Source organism: Cyprinus carpio, chromosome B19 (genome assembly GCF_018340385.1).
Source record: "Cyprinus carpio isolate SPL01 chromosome B19, ASM1834038v1, whole genome shotgun sequence".
NCBI classification, from domain to species: domain Eukaryota; kingdom Metazoa; phylum Chordata; class Actinopteri; order Cypriniformes; family Cyprinidae; genus Cyprinus; species Cyprinus carpio.
Window position 1 is genome coordinate 18342094 of NC_056615.1, and position 15524 is coordinate 18357617.

Below are 15524 nucleotides of genomic sequence, written 5' to 3' on the forward strand. Positions count from 1 at the left end.
CCCAATTGAGTATTAAGCTAAACGAAGTTGATTGAAATACACCCTGTGTCCGAATATTCCCTGTAGTATGCAAAAATTAATACATCAAATGATATTATGTCAGAATATGCAGTATTCATAAAACAGCAACACAGCTGATGTTGTACAGTATGGTCATATGGAGATGGCAACATGGTAGAAGTAGTGCAGGGGTACCATCCTGTTCCTGGAGATCTACCTTCTTGCAAAGTTCAGCTCCAACCCTGATCAAGACACCGGACCCAGCTCACTACGATCTTCAGGAGTTCTTGATAATTACAGACAGGGGTGGAGCAGAGCTGAAACTGAACTCTGCAGGCAGGTAGATCTCCAGGAACACCCCTGATGTAGTGTGTCAATATTCTGCTACATACATGCTGAGATACTCTGACAGGATGTACTTTCAGAAGAAACTAAAATATATGAACTGGGTGCACAAATAATAAGACAGGAAACATGAAATCAAAACTGGAATACACGACCATGACGAAACATAAATGACATTAAATGAAAGACCCAGGAGACATATGTGACAAGCAGAGTATTAAAACACTGAAGAAGATAATAAAACACTGAAGCCATAAAAAACTAAAATTTGCATATGTGGATCAACGCTTACATTTTTAATGCTTCAAATGTCACATTTTCGTCACCTTCATTATAATGCAAATAATTTTTCCTAATTATTTTATTCATCTTTCTATTGTTCGAAATATGCCAATTTTGGTAAAGACCTTTTCTGATTTATATATACATGCATTCTTAATTTAATATTTTTATACCTTATAATAGAATTTGTGTTCAAAACGATTTGACCCTCTTTCAACATCTTCAATGATTAGCAACAATTAGTCTAAACAAACTAAAAATCAAGATATGACCAATAGGTCATTTTTTGCTACAGTATACAAAATTGAAAAGCTTCAAACAACCTCACAACAACTTTAAATTATGTATACGCATCAGAACAACAGAGACTTGAACCCGTTGTGACACAGGTGTCACAAACACTGGTGATTATCTGGAAAGGTCTTTTTAAAGCATTATCCCTCACTTTCAACTCACGAAGTCCCTAAGTGACATTTAAGGAACACACAGGTTCAGTCATGTGACAATGTGTGCATTTTTGTTGCCATGGCAACATTTCCAAAATGGTGGCCTGTCTGGTTAGCACATGTGTCAGCAATTTTTAAAAACACTTGTTTTTATTACTAAAGGCATGTTTCAACCCATGCAACAATTACAATGTTTAATAACATATCCTAGATTACACTTGACTTGATTTTAATACATTTCTTAAACAAATTGATACAAAACAAGTTACGAAAATTTTGTGGTGACATGTCACATCAGGCTGTTAACCTTAAAACAGTAGGTGGAATTTTGATGTGACGTATTTTTCACATTAAGAAAAATGGTAATGAGCTGCTCAATTAATTTAGCTGATTCAATTATTTTAGTGTTATATATTTACTGCTGCTCATTTCAAAACATATTTTAAAAAATGTAAACACAAAAACTGTCAAATGAATTACATTGATAATGAAATGTATTTTGAAACTATTTTGCATACCTGTAACTAAAACAAGATGTTTATATCATATGTTCGTTCTATTTTAAGGTTATTTTATCTTTTTTGTAGTGAGAATAACATGAATAGAGGCGATAAAGCATAACTGATTTGGTGATGCGATGAATGAAATAACTCATCTGTTACGCATTGAAGAGATAACACATAACATGTATATTGCATTGCTGTAACTTAGTCCGCTGTGCAGTGAAGAGATAACACATGACAAGTGCTTGTTGCACTGCATTGCATACAAGAATTAACTCTGAAGAGAAAAGCATCGAAGAGAAAAAATCATATATGCTGTTGCATAGCAATAAATGCTAAGAACGAACTGTTTCATTGTTTTGCATACAATAATTAACTTATTGTGTTGTGCATAGAAAATTAAAGTGATAAAGATAACTATGGTTTGATCAGAGTGATCAAGTTTTTATTTCACTGAACATTGTGTTTACATTTTTACTGCACAATGTTACACAATTTTGCAATTTTATTTTGTGCATGTTTAACCTCCAGTGTGAGGTAGCTATTTATTTTTAATCAGTTTGCACATTTTCAAGTTAATTTCTGGTTAAAACATATACTTGGAAAAGGTAGACTTTTGATATGTTACAAAAGAGTTGTTGTAAAACGTAATGGTCACAGTTATGTGGATTTGAAATATGTTGTGGCAAAGCAATTAAAATGCAAAACTGTATTACTTCTGAAAAAGGTTTTTGTTTTATCTTCCCAGAAGATAAATAATTTTGATATATGTTGTTGAAAAGCAAATAAACAGAAAAAAAACTGTTATTTAGCCCAAAAAAAACTGACAAAATGTATTTTTTTCAACTGAGAAATAAACGCCTAATGTAACATACAGTATATGTAACATTAAAAAAGTATCAAAAACGTCCAATGCATATAGATGTCACATTACAGATCATTCACAAGAAGATCAAAAACAACTGCAGAAACATGTTATCAGTGGTCCATTTGATCTGTTTTATATGCCCCATAATTTTCCTATAAGGATAAAATAGTCCAGGCTCTTATGGGTTAAGCAAGGGCTGTTTTTAAAGCATAACATTACTTGTTGAATTTTATTTTCTTGATGAAACTGCCAGAAAACTGCCATTGCACTAAGCTCTGGTTATATTCTTAAATTTGACTGGCTTGTTTTATTGAGAACAGGAAACAAAGACAACTCTTTCAAATATAGTGGATTTTATTAGCATGGTTACACTGTACAGTCAGTAATGTTCTCTTTTGATATTGAGGATTAGAACGGACACGACACACATACACAGAGTAAGTCTCTGTACAATTGTCTTGTTGAATGGCTGACTAACCTTCAATGAATCTAGGGAGAGCACGTCAACAAGACCATATTCATACGTTAAGAGCATTTCACATAGACGTGTACTTGTACAGACATAATGATCTGATGTGTTATTTAAATGTTCTGCAGTATTTTCACTATCCTGACGATGGCTGTGGCTTTTTTCAAGCAAGTTGCTGATCTTGATGATGCAGAAGATTTCAATTTTATAAGATCTGTTTGTCGTAATAGTTAACAGGATGACACATGGACATAACTGGATCAACATAGTTGCTGGAATCACCACACCAAATGGTCCTCATATCTGTGAATCAACAACCATAAATTCTTATTATTAAACACAAATCTTTTTACACAATAAACAGTGTTCATCAGTCACACATAGTGTTGAGTGGAATGCTATGTTTAATTATATTATTGCCATAAAATAATCAGTTAGGAGCTTCCTAAAGTCCATTTATAAATCTTACCTTGTCTGGGGGTGGGACTCTGTTTCACCAATCAGAAGGTCTGAAATTAAGGTGTCAGCACTGGACCTTTTGCCATACCTGTCAAACAGAACAAAGAAGCAAAAATCACACCAGTGTAAGAATTATACAGTACTTATAAGTGGAGTCAACTTTTGCTAAATAATTTTGAAAAATAAAAGTTCCACAATATTGAGGTTCATGTCGCGCACCTCGAGTTGACTTGTGGCACCCCATCCAACATTTCAGTATACTTAAATATTTAGCTACTTCTGTAACCGAACTTCAGTGTGCAGAGTAAAGAGTAGGACTCTAACTGGCTTATTTAATGTAACTTTTGTAGCTAATGAAGCTTTGAAAATTGGCTGAAAATCACGTAAATCCAAATTTCAGCTTTCACTTGTTTCTCACAACTCCCAAGACGAATCCACTTTTCAATTTCCAGCTCACTTGTGATCTGTTCTCCCCTTTTCTAGTCCGAAGTCTAAAAAAAGTTTGTTATATTCAGATGAATTTCTGATTGTAGCAGTTACTTGGCATTTCTGGTTGCACTTAACTCGCTGGCAAAAGACATTTAAAGAAACAAGACCATATTTCGTCTCCTAAATAATTATAAGTAGCTAAGGCATTCATCAATGAATTTGTGTAAGTAGAAAACCACATCCCGCTGTTTTAACTCAACAGAGAATCACATTCAGTGCGCCGCAGTTAATTAGAGAGTCAACGGGGTTTTATCTGTGGATTAATACGGTGCTTTTGATAAGAAAGAACCGTGACTATGTTATAGTTTCCCAGCCCCCAGCTGCTTCACTGTGGAGGGACCGATAGTGTTCTAAACCACTATATCTGCAGAAATAGATAAACTTTAGTCGATAATAAAATGAAAGTAAAGGTTTTTTTTTTTTTTAGATTTTGAGAACAGAGAAAAACAGACATGAGAGACAGAAACAACTTGTGAAAGAATTTGTGTTCAGTTCTTTTGATGAGTAAATTATATACAATGAGCTCACCTCTGCCGTGTTATGAGGTTGATGTAGTGTCTTAGTGCAGAATAATACTTGGCGAGCTCCTCCGCAGGTGCGTCCTCTCCAGGGTTGTCGGGTTTAGTTGGATACCCTTCCGTTAGAGTTCCCAAGCAGGCAAACAAGAGGAAGGCGCATGCTGCCCAGCCGATCCACATTTTCATATTTGGATGCATCTGAGAGAAAACAAAGCAAAAACAGTTGATATAAAACGTAATCTAATGTTTGAAAAAGTAACTCATTGCCCTATTTAAAAAAAAAAAAAAAAAAAAAAAAAAAAAAAAACAGTCCGGAAGACGTTTGTGCTGGATTGTGATATGCGTACAATTAAAAAATAATAGGGTTTCTGACATCATAAAAACTTTAAGTTTGGTATCTAATAATGCTAATAGAGACATCTAATGATACCAGCACATTTAATTACCTTCTAAAAAGGATAAAACTTAAAATCAAAAAGAAGCTTTAAAAGTTTCAAAATGTGAAATTCTAATAAAAAATGGTATACTTACACTCCCTTGAATGAGGTCTTGATTGCACTTCTCGCTCGGTGGGTGTTGACTGCTCCGATTTTCTGCACTCTGAGTTGTGCGTCTCCTGGTTTTATACCTGTACAGCTCGTGCCGTACAGGGCAGAACCCACGCGCAATTGCGCGCGACGAACTCGCGTCACGAATTAAATCCTCTGTCATCAGTGCTTTAAAAACGCGCTTGTTTGGTCCTCATTTGAATGTGTGGGAGGTTATATAGGGAAGCTATTTTTCATTAAAGAAGAGGAACTAAGAGTCATGATCTGAAAATGTAAATTTTGTCCACCTGTTGCATCTTTTAAACTTATTATGCTGATTATGCTTATCAGGATCAGTCTGCTGATCCTGATAAGCAAAGTTTCCCTTACCAGATTGCTTAAGGAATTTATTTTATGATTGTCATGATTTTCAATTGTCCATGTCCATCTTCATTGTTTTCATAAAATAGACAACTGTCAACATACAATATAAACTATAAAATTATAAAATTAATGTGGATATCTTAACTTGGAAGAATTGGATGAAAAATGTTTCAGCTCATTTTAACCACCCCCCCATAAAAAAAAAAAAAAAAAAAAAAAAAAAAAAAAAAAAAAAAAAAATCTAAGTGCAGGCTTCCTATTTTTCATGCTAGTTTGAGACATTGTTGGAGGAGATGCAATGTGGTATTACTGGAGTCTTTTTTTTCAGATGTAAAATCTGAAAAGCAGGAGAAACACTCAAGGAAGTGATTTTCCCCCCATTTGATTCCCTCATGAAGTAAAATAGACACCGCCAAAAAACTATGCATATATAATGATGTGTCTTTCTGGAGTCCGATGAAATGAATGAAAAAAAAAATCCTTGAAATGGAGAGGAAATGGAAAACATTTGAATGATTCAGGCATGACATGAAACTGGGTCAAAATGCATTAATTTTGCCAGAGCTGCAAAAAACATGTACATTGTGCTCAAACCATAAGATAAAAGAGTTAGGGCTGCATGAGAATTAAGAGACTTTGGAGATTGAAAAATGATTTCATGTATGTGTGCATGTGTGCTCTGTTGAGTACTTTGCATGGATAATTTGTCAGTAGGACCGCAGTACATCCAGTCACTCCCGACAGCTGCAGTGCCACATCATGGCTTTGCAGTCTTATATTTTCACTGTCACCTGTCTCATCCTTCTGCTTCTGTTTATCTGAGTACATCTGAATATGCTGTACTCCTCACAGTAAGAAACACAATCCTTTGCTTCTTCAAAGGCAAACTGTCTTCACGAAAATGACAATAGTGATAATATGTTCTTGGTGTTGTTGAATGAGGCTGTGTTGTGACAAGGAAAATGCGGTGAGGCCGGAAGGTCTTCTTTTGTTGTCAACAACTGCAGATAATTACATGCACAATCAATTCTTTAGTTGTTGTTACATGGGGAAGTTTGTCCTATCCTTTTCGCTATCTTGGTCTTTTTCGAACTGTCATTGCCAATCTGTATTTTATACTGAGCCGATGAACAGTACATATAGAGCTCTGAAAGGAAGCACCTCAAGAATTCCTCTCCAGAATTCACCAATTCATCTCCATTTATTACTGCACATCTGCTTCCACTCACACAGACTTCCGTTACTTTTACTAACACTTACAGAGTGCTGTTTATTCTTCTCTTCTTTTATTATATATAAGAAAACAAATCAAGAAAAAGTAAATTTCATACCCAAAAAGATGTCATATTAGGTACTTCCTTGCATTAAACCATATTCCACCCATGTTTCCTGCCCTTTTTTCCCACAAAATATTACAGTATGCTTTGAAAACATAACAGTGTAGTCTATTGATAACACTATAAAATGTTCTGCCTGCCTTATTATTTTGAGGTAACTGCATGATAATAGCCTGAAACATGCGTATTGAGTTTGCGGTTTAAATCTGCTGTAAAAAATAGAGTTAAAATAAAAGCATTTAAATGACCACATTATGTCAGAACTAATTTCCTAGAAAATAAAGCACTTGTGATTATTGTGTTTCATAAGCTTATTCAACCGTAGAAAAAAATATTCTTTAACTAAAATGATAAGTGTGTGTATGTGTGTACATTTCAAGAAGCAATCTTTTCAAGAAAATAAAGGACAGAAGCGAACCACAGAAATAGTGGTGCTGTGGTGCCATCTGTCACCTCCAGTTCTTTGCCTTCAGGCTTGTGCAAAGCCAGAGGGAGAGAGTCACAGGTCAGACACAAAGGTGAGATATAACTTAAATGAAACCTCCTGCGTCTCTGTCTGACCCATAAAATCATGCCTTTGAGCTGCCAATCCAATAATGTCTGTCAAGAAAGCAGGTAAACTGGGAACTTGATGTTTTTCCATCACCTGTTCATTCCTACACCTAAACATTAGTGTATATACATGCCTGTTAAAATGTTAATTTGAATCTTCATCAGCATTACAGCCAAAAATTCCTATTTCCAATAGAATTTCAGTGGTGTTATAGACCCTTGTCAGAATAGATGCCTGATTTTAACATGTAGGCTACTGTATGAAAAAAAGGTGTGAGGGATAGATTTACAGTGTTTACAGTGGCTTGCACTGTATAAAGGATTGTTAGGTTAAAGATTATGTAATTATGTAAATGTTTTGTCTATTTTTTATTAAAATGACATTTTATCAGCTGAACATGGTGTGTACAATGAACTGAACACACATGATTTGATCACACTGTACTTCAATCCTCCACAGCCTCATTTTCATTCTTGTCAAAAAAAAAAATCAATATGGCACTAGGTCTGTATTTAGGGGGATTTATCAATGGCTCTTTCAGGGAACAAAGATACGCCAGTAGGTGGCGACAAGGAACTGTTTTTATGTTATTTACTCGTTCATTCAGCCGATTCGTTCAAAGGAGCTGGACTATTCAGGTGTTTTTATGAGTGAGTCATTGAATCATTCATCTAACTGATGCATTCAAAAACCTGAATCATTTAAGAAGGAAACGTCATTGCTGCTGGGTGTTGTAATGGTTTTGTTGTGGCTAAGTATTCGCAGAGAAAGACAGTGACTCAAAATATTATATTTGAAATTTAAGTTACTATTTAAGTTCATTTTAACTCAGTTTTAAAAGATTTTAAACCACTGTAAGACACACACACATATGCAATGGCCCTGTCTAAAGTAAAGGCTGGTTGTCAGAAAAAAAAGGTTGTATTCCCTCGTAAAAAATGTCTGACTCACTATGTGCAATTATTGTTTCTTCTTCTGCTCATTGTATCTGACTACTTCAACACGTTACATAAAAGCCTTTATGTTAAAGAAAAGAACTAAAAGCTGAATAAGAGACCTGAGATAAGAACGTCAAACTAATTTCGCTCCACTCAAACACCAATTGTCTCTTTTCTCACTTTTTTCCACCTCTCCCTTTCTTTCTCCTTATCTCTTTCTCAGAGCGGTTTTACAGTGTCTATAAAAACATGGAACTTCACTGTTTTGTAACATTCTTTTGTTTTCTGAAACAAGTCTGTTTCTGTTTTCTCATCATAACTGTTATTTGGCTCTGTTCATTCCTGCACTTGAGTCATGGTAGTCGGCAAATACAGATTAATCACTGAACCAATGGGGCCTCGATGAGAGGACTGTGGTGGCCAGACACCTGAAAATGTAAAATTAATGTACTGTAGTTTAGACAGAAAGACAGTGCCATTGACTATTGCAGTGCGAAATTAATGAAGAAATGAACAGTGCTTTGTTATTTCTTCATCAGTTTATTAGATTCAGTGTGTTTATTCTTGTAACTGCCACTATATATCTCCTATTTTTCACTCTTTATATCTATGGTGTAATTGTTTGTTATTCAAATTTTATATTCATAAAATATCTTTTAAAATTTTGAGGGATCATTATAGTTGTGTTTAATTTTTTTTTAGGTGCAGGTCTTATGAAGCTATTTGACTAGGTAGATAATCACAAATATATTTTACGAAACAAATGACTTAATTTCAGATTATACTGTTCAAATGTTTGCATAGCCTTACTTTTGTGTAAAATTAGTTATCTGTGTTTCAAGCTTATTCAACCTTAGAAAAAAAAATATTTGACTAAAATGATAAGCATGTGTGTAGCTTTAGCGAAGCAATCTTTTAAGAAGCAATCTTTTGCAGATTCTTCAGGAATTATGCTTGTTTGTACAACTTAATTTATTAATACAAATACATCTCACAATTGTGATCAGAGGAGGCCTCGGGTCCTCGCAGGACCATAATCTGTAGGTGGCGGTTGGTCTTCAAAGTGCCATCATGCGTATGAGGGTATTTCAGAGAGTGTGGATGCAGTATGAGGGCAAATCTGAGTGTTTTGTTGCACAAACGACAGAGATCATCTTTTATTACTGTCAAGCGAACCCTTATTGATTTTGCACAGCTGCGTGATTCCACGCTCGCTTTTGTCTCCCCCTTCACACTCATGTGCTCGGCTTGAATAAATAACGCCACCAGTCCCACAGTCTTCATCTCTGCTCCCTCACTCCTCCTCTTCCTTTTTCAATCCTTCAAAGCACCACTGAGCAGAATAAAGGATTGGAGAGGAGCAAAAGCACCTCGAGTCACGGCCACAACGCAGTTCCAGCGTCGATTTTCAAGCTTTTTAACAAAGAAATTGAAAAAGCAATTGTCTTGACGCACTTTTAGGTCTCACTGCTTTGATTCAAGGTAATTGATGTTGTTCTTTTCAACATCACACAACATAGACTCTGACAATTGTGCAGCAATCTGTCAGGCTTATGGTAGACAGAGAAGAGGCGACACTTCACGAGGCTTCAATGCAATTCAGTGTAATATGAACAGACTAATAATAAGGTCTGAACAGAATCAAGAAGTGCCTATGATTCATAGTTTGCTGGACAGTTCCTGACTTCGTATAGCAAGTTTGCAGTTTGACTAAAACTGATACAATATCATATCACACTTTTTAAATGTACGTTATTGATTGACAGCTGCTTCGCGTGACGAATCTGAGCTACAAGCTAACGTTAGGGGTGAATATTTTTCAGGTCTATTTTCTACTCTCTTCTGTTCCTCCCCAAACGCCTGTCAGTCATGGCACCATGGTGCTTCCGATAGCAGTACATCAGTTGCTCTAAAGACCTCAGAAAGGTTTCCATGGCAAGGAGATTAGACTTGTAAGGACGCATATTTTAAAGTTTTCCATTTTCCTTGCATTTTTTAATGGTTTTCACTGGTGGAGTGATTTCATTGCATCTTGTCTTTAGATTAAGGTCATTGGGAGGACATAATTAATACAGCGATGGCTTATTGAAGGTATTATGACACCAAAGGATCTGTGAAGTCAGGCATCAGGGTTGATATCAACACACACACACACACACATGCACCATCATCAAACACTCACACTAAACCGATATGTCACCTTTCAGGTCAGACATCATCCCTTCCGCTAGCTTACTCCGGTGTTCTCTTTGGACACAGGTGTGTGTTTGTAGATTGTTTGCATGTTTAAGACTTCCCATGGACACCTGCTTGTGTCAAAAAGGAGACAAAGTGTGTCATAGACAAATAAAGCCACATCAATAATCTGAATCACAGCACTTTGTGATCTGTGCTCTGACAAACCTGGGTTATTCTAAAAAATGGCACGATAACATACGGTTGACTTAATCACTACTGCGATTACTTGCTTATTTCAGCTCAGAATTAAAATTCATGTGCTGTATCACAGCAAGGAAGGGAATTAATCTGATTTCAATGTGAATCACGTTAGTGCCGCAGATCTGCTGAATCTAATCAGATTAATTAAAAATTTACACCAGCTCCTTTATATGTAATCCTGTCCTGATTTTCCTCTACGTCGTCATTCAAAACCTCCACCGGATGGTAAATTTATATTTTGTTAATAAACTGTTCCTTCTCATTTTTCTTGTGATGCATTTTTAATGAGTTCAAAGAGTCTTTTCAATTCCTTCCTTTTTTAAATGAAAGAAGTATATGGACGGAAGAGATATCACATTATCACAGCACTGCATGTATGTGTTTGCGAGTGTGTTTGTGAGCATGGGTGTATTATATTAAGCAATCCTCCCACCAACAAATCACTTATTTTGAGTTCATCTAATTGAAATATAGATATTTAAATTTTAAAAGCAATTCATTATTTGAAAGCATGCAGCCAAGTGGCCACAGGGCCTGGCGTGTGGTCAAAGTGGCAATCTAAATGATAAAATTACTTTTAAGCAAGTATCACGAAACCCTGTCAAGGGATTTTATGAGCTGGACTTCTTAATATTAAACTCATGTTATCAATTTAAATATAAAATTAGACTTCACTATAGGTTTATTCATTTAAACTTAAGTCTCCAATGACAAATGGTTCTAAATGAACCAGATTAGGGCTTTTGGAACATTGCTTTCCATTGAGCATAATAAAGGGTTCAACATCAAAATCTAATTATACTATTAATATCATTGTCATACTTTAGTTTGGGGACAAATTCTTAAAAATTCAAAAATTAACTAACCAGTAACTACAACTTTTGCCTTAATAAGCTCCTAATTTGCTCCTTATTAATAGTTCATAAGGCAGTTGTTAAGTTTAGGTTTTTGGTAGGATTAAGGGACCTAAAATATGGTTATGCGGAATATGGCATTAATATGTGTTTCATAAGTACTAATAAAAAGCCAATATACTAGTAATATACATGCTAATAAGCAACGAATTGGTCCTTAAAATATAAAGTGTTACCAAAATCATTAAAGAAACATATAATTAGGACAATTATTAATGTTGGGGTCATGTCATTCCTATTGAATTTCTTTCTTCCACAGAAGACAAATGGGGATATTTTAAAAAATGTTCACACTGCTCTCTTCCACACAGCGGAAATGAATAGTGGCCAGAGGCTGTCCAGCTCCTGAAAGAATACAATTCATCATAAAACAATTAGGCCTATAAAAGTAGTCCATACACCTTGTGTAACCATTTGTGTGAGGACAGTCTCAAATGTAAGCAGTTATTCACCAAAACTCTTAGTCACCATTCATTTTCATCACTGTATGAAACAGAGCTGATGGACATTCTGCTTCTTCTGCGGTTTGATAGAAGAAATAAAATCATATAATTGGGAATGACATGAGGTTGAGTCAATTTTTTTTTTTTTACTTTTGCAGGGTGAATTATCCTTTTACAGAACCATTTGTGAATCTATAACATTGCTGTAAACATCGGCCAACCAGTGAACTTACACCCAATTCATACTATGTTTTCTCCTGCTCTCAGTGTCTTTAACTGATTCCTGTGTAACTAAAGATTTGAAGCTGAGGGATTTGGAGGAGGGGGACAAAAGAGAGGGAACGAATTAAAGATATCACTGAAGAGGTAGAGAGAAGCAGGGTGCATAATATAATACCATCTAAATGAGACTCAATATAAATAGAGGACCAGGCAAAGAGCGGCAGCACAAAAGAGACTTCTAAATAAATCAGCGAGGTATTTTCAATGTGTTGGTGGCGATGAAACATCCACCAATGAGCCGCGAGTTTTATTTCAAGTGTGGTAATGAGTAGAGTCTGTGTTTGGTCTCTTTTTCATCACAGACGTCACCAAAGGCAAGTCTCACAGGTCACACACACTCGCTTTTGCGCATTTCATGAGACAGACAGATGTTCTCGAGAGCAATTGAGTGGAGATGCATATCAGAACAGAGGAAGAGTGTATGAACATATAAAGAGGAAGTCGTAACGAATCCGATCTAATGGAATCTTGAGGAGCTTAGGATGAGTCATGAAACATTCACAAATACAAAAACAGAGCAGCACATTCAAACATATTCTGAGATTCAAAACACACACACACACACGCACAGTGGAAGACAGAGCTAGTCTTGCCCAGCACATGCAGCAAAGCATTCTAGTGGAACTGTACCAATGATTAGGGGTGAAATTGTTTCTTCTTTCTTTCTGCTTCTCGAACAGAAAGCGATTGAATGTGAGCCACAGAGCCTGCGGAGTTCACAGAGCACGCAGCCCTCTGTGTCTCATAGATAGAGCACAAACACTCTTTTAATTACGTTCTTTAATTGCTATTATTGTTCTGAACATTAGCAAGTAGAGAGGAGCAATTTAAAGCCAATTCATTGAAAACAAAGACACATCTCTCACACACAGTCAAGTCAATGCTGGTGAAGTGAAGCAGAGGCATGTGTATCACTACTGACCTCTGCTGGTCAAAACTGGAAACTATATCAGTAATTTTACCAATTTAAACATATATAATTTTATGCTGTAAGCGAAATTTAAAAAGGATAATTAAAAATTGTCCAATAAAAACGGTTAATAAAAAGAAATGGTAAAAAGTTACAGGCATAATATGTACCTTTTAAATTCCTTTTATATTGATATACATTTTAACCCAAAATCTTTATTCTGTCAGATACCTGAATGACATGAGTATTTTTAATAAATATGTATTTTTGTTTAAATATTTTGTATGGGGCATGAAGCATTGACAATTAACTCAACGAAATTCTTAATACTAAATAAAAAAGTAAATAAAATGATAATTAAATGTATTCAATTATTACAGTTATTAATAAAAAATGTATTTATGAAGCACTGAGAATTAATTCAATGAAATTATTATTACTTAATAAAAACGGAAAAAAAAATCTTGATTTTATGTATTTTTAATGTGTCTTAATTAGGTCTGCTTATTTTCAATCAATTATTAATCTTAATATCAGTATGAGGTTATTTCTATTTATTTAGTAATTTTATTAATGTTAATATTATTATACTGTATAATACAGTATGCATCTACCATAAATACATTTATATTAATGTTATGATTAAAAAATACACACTGTAAAAAAAAAAATTACTGTAATTAAGCAATGGACCACCAGACAAATATTAAGAATTCTTTCTCAGGCAAAACAGAAAGCATAAAATGTAAGATAATTAAACAAGCATAATGTTGAATCTAAAGGTGTGTGCTAAGCTAATGCTAACATTCTGTTTGTTGTGGCACCACTGTCAGGTGACACATAGCCTATTCTGTGTGCTGTTTACATGTATTGCCTACGCCACTTGGATCCAGTCTCAGGTAGCCGTCCACCAGTGAGCTGAACCCAGTTAAACCTCCCATAGCCGCATACGGAACAGCTCTTCCCACCGGACGCCCCCGTGCCATGCGCTCTTCCGTGGTTTCAACCAGCGTCACATGGGCATATCCAGGCTGACCACATCCGCAGGTGAATGGACTCCGATAGCCAGTGCAGTGAGTGCCTGGAGGTATACAGATTAAGATTGGGTTACATTTGATTAAATGCTTATGTTTAACATGAAGAATTATGTTAGCTTTCAGTTAATAATAGGAGATGCAATGGTGCAAAACCCACATTTTTTGCACTGATGGGCTACAGCTTCACTGTGTTCACTGGTTGTGTGTTTGCATTGACAGCGTACTGGTTTAGAGCCGCTGATATGAACGTATTCATAGGACACACACTGACAACCTTTGACCCTACAAGGCAAGAGTATAGGCCTTTCCTTTGGCAGCTCCTCAAAGTCTGTGCAATGTTGTTTATACCTGAGAATGAAACAGAATTATTAAAGAATCTGTTTGTGTACATCAATAATGTGTATGACCAGTGATCCATACCCGTGTGTACAGAAGCAAGGTGTCTCTGGTCCAATCAGTTTGCAGTCTATGTGTCCCGGGACCCCAAAACTAACATACAGACGGTTTTGCATTCTTCTTGGCACCACTGTCTCTTTGTATTTCTTGTACTCTTCCTCTGAAAACAGCCTCCCTCCGTCATCTTCCCCAACAATCCTTTGCAAAACAGTAGCGAGAATTACAAGATCACTTTTTCAAACTCGACAAGCTTAAAAAAAATAAAATGACGTGAGTAACGTTAGTTAAAAATAATAAATATTTTTGCACCGACTACGTGAATAGACTTTAGTTTCCCGATTTTTCCCAAACAAACTGACCTTTTGTATTCTAAATAGGCCTCCACTGCATTGGTTGCATTTTTGTCGATGTGTATCCTTTTCATTCCAGTCTTTTTTGTAGATTTGTCTGTTGATATTAAAATTATTTCTCGAGCTGCAACACTCACACTGCAACTTGTTTACAATGAAGGTTGTCCTTGGCGCCTGTGTTTCTAGGCAACGACGAAACAACAGTGATAAGTTTTCCATAAATAGTCTAAATTAGGTATAAGAAAAAAAGAAAAGAAGAAATCATAATGTAAAAATCTAATCAGTAATATTCAATATACACTCACAACGATTTTTATGCATCTTGACTACATTTGAACACGTGAACAACATTTCCCATGCTGCCTTTGACCTTTTACGTGAGAGACGTGAGTCTGACTCATAAAAGAGAATCGGTTCGTTCAAACAGTTCTTTTAAAAAATGATTCAGTGATTCTTTTACGTTATGGCGTAGTTGCATCATCGAACATTCATAATTTTTATATTCTGAAAAAAAAGTATTATTATTTATTATGCGTTATTATGCGTAGGCGTTGGCACATACAACTGTCTATTGCGTTTTTCAGTACAATTACAAAGGTGTTCATTGTAATAATGTCATGCTCATAAAACATAAG

The 15524-nt window shown here is 35.4% G+C and overlaps 2 protein-coding genes across 2 annotated transcripts; both read right to left on the minus strand.

Annotated features, from left to right (window-relative positions):
* Positions 1–3061: 3061 nt before the first annotated feature.
* LOC122134303 (pro-neuropeptide Y-like) lies at positions 3062–5374 on the minus strand. Its single transcript, XM_042745122.1, has 4 exons — positions 4911–5374; positions 4390–4577; positions 3383–3460; positions 3062–3216 (listed from the first exon to the last, which is right to left on the minus strand). Exons 1-4 carry the CDS (start codon positions 5088–5090, stop codon positions 3192–3194), a joined length of 471 nt encoding a protein of 156 aa, XP_042601056.1. The 5' UTR covers positions 5091–5374; the 3' UTR covers positions 3062–3191.
* A 7127-nt stretch (positions 5375–12501) lies between these two features.
* Positions 12502–15318, minus strand: LOC109111015 (protein FAM221A-like). Its single transcript, XM_042745121.1, has 5 exons — positions 15195–15318; positions 14899–15071; positions 14564–14737; positions 14301–14491; positions 12502–14187 (listed from the first exon to the last, which is right to left on the minus strand). Exons 2-5 carry the CDS (start codon positions 14961–14963, stop codon positions 13952–13954), a joined length of 666 nt encoding a protein of 221 aa, XP_042601055.1. The 5' UTR covers positions 14964–15071; positions 15195–15318; the 3' UTR covers positions 12502–13951.
* Between the last annotated feature and the right edge of the window lie 206 nt (positions 15319–15524).

What these genes read in the sequence shown, in the direction of transcription:
- LOC122134303 (XM_042745122.1), bottom strand. Translation starts at nt 5,090, where the DNA reads ATGACAGAGGATTTAATTCGTGACGCGAGTTCGTCGCGCGCAATTGCG. An exon ending in AAGACCTCATTCAAGGGAGT is followed by an intron (nt 4,578 to 4,910) that starts GTAAGTATACCA and finishes GTTTTCTCTCAG; the next exon opens with ATGCATCCAAATATGAAAAT. An exon ending in AACCTCATAACACGGCAGAG is followed by an intron (nt 3,461 to 4,389) that starts GTGAGCTCATTG and finishes TCTGTTTGACAG; the next exon opens with GTATGGCAAAAGGTCCAGTG.
- LOC109111015 (XM_042745121.1), bottom strand. Translation starts at nt 14,963, where the DNA reads ATGAAAAGGATACACATCGACAAAAATGCAACCAATGCAGTGGAGGCC. An exon ending in GCCTATTTAGAATACAAAAG is followed by an intron (nt 14,738 to 14,898) that starts GTCAGTTTGTTT and finishes TGTTTTGCAAAG; the next exon opens with GATTGTTGGGGAAGATGACG. An exon ending in AGCCCATCAGTGCAAAAAAT is followed by an intron (nt 14,188 to 14,300) that starts GTGGGTTTTGCA and finishes GTATACCTCCAG; the next exon opens with GCACTCACTGCACTGGCTAT.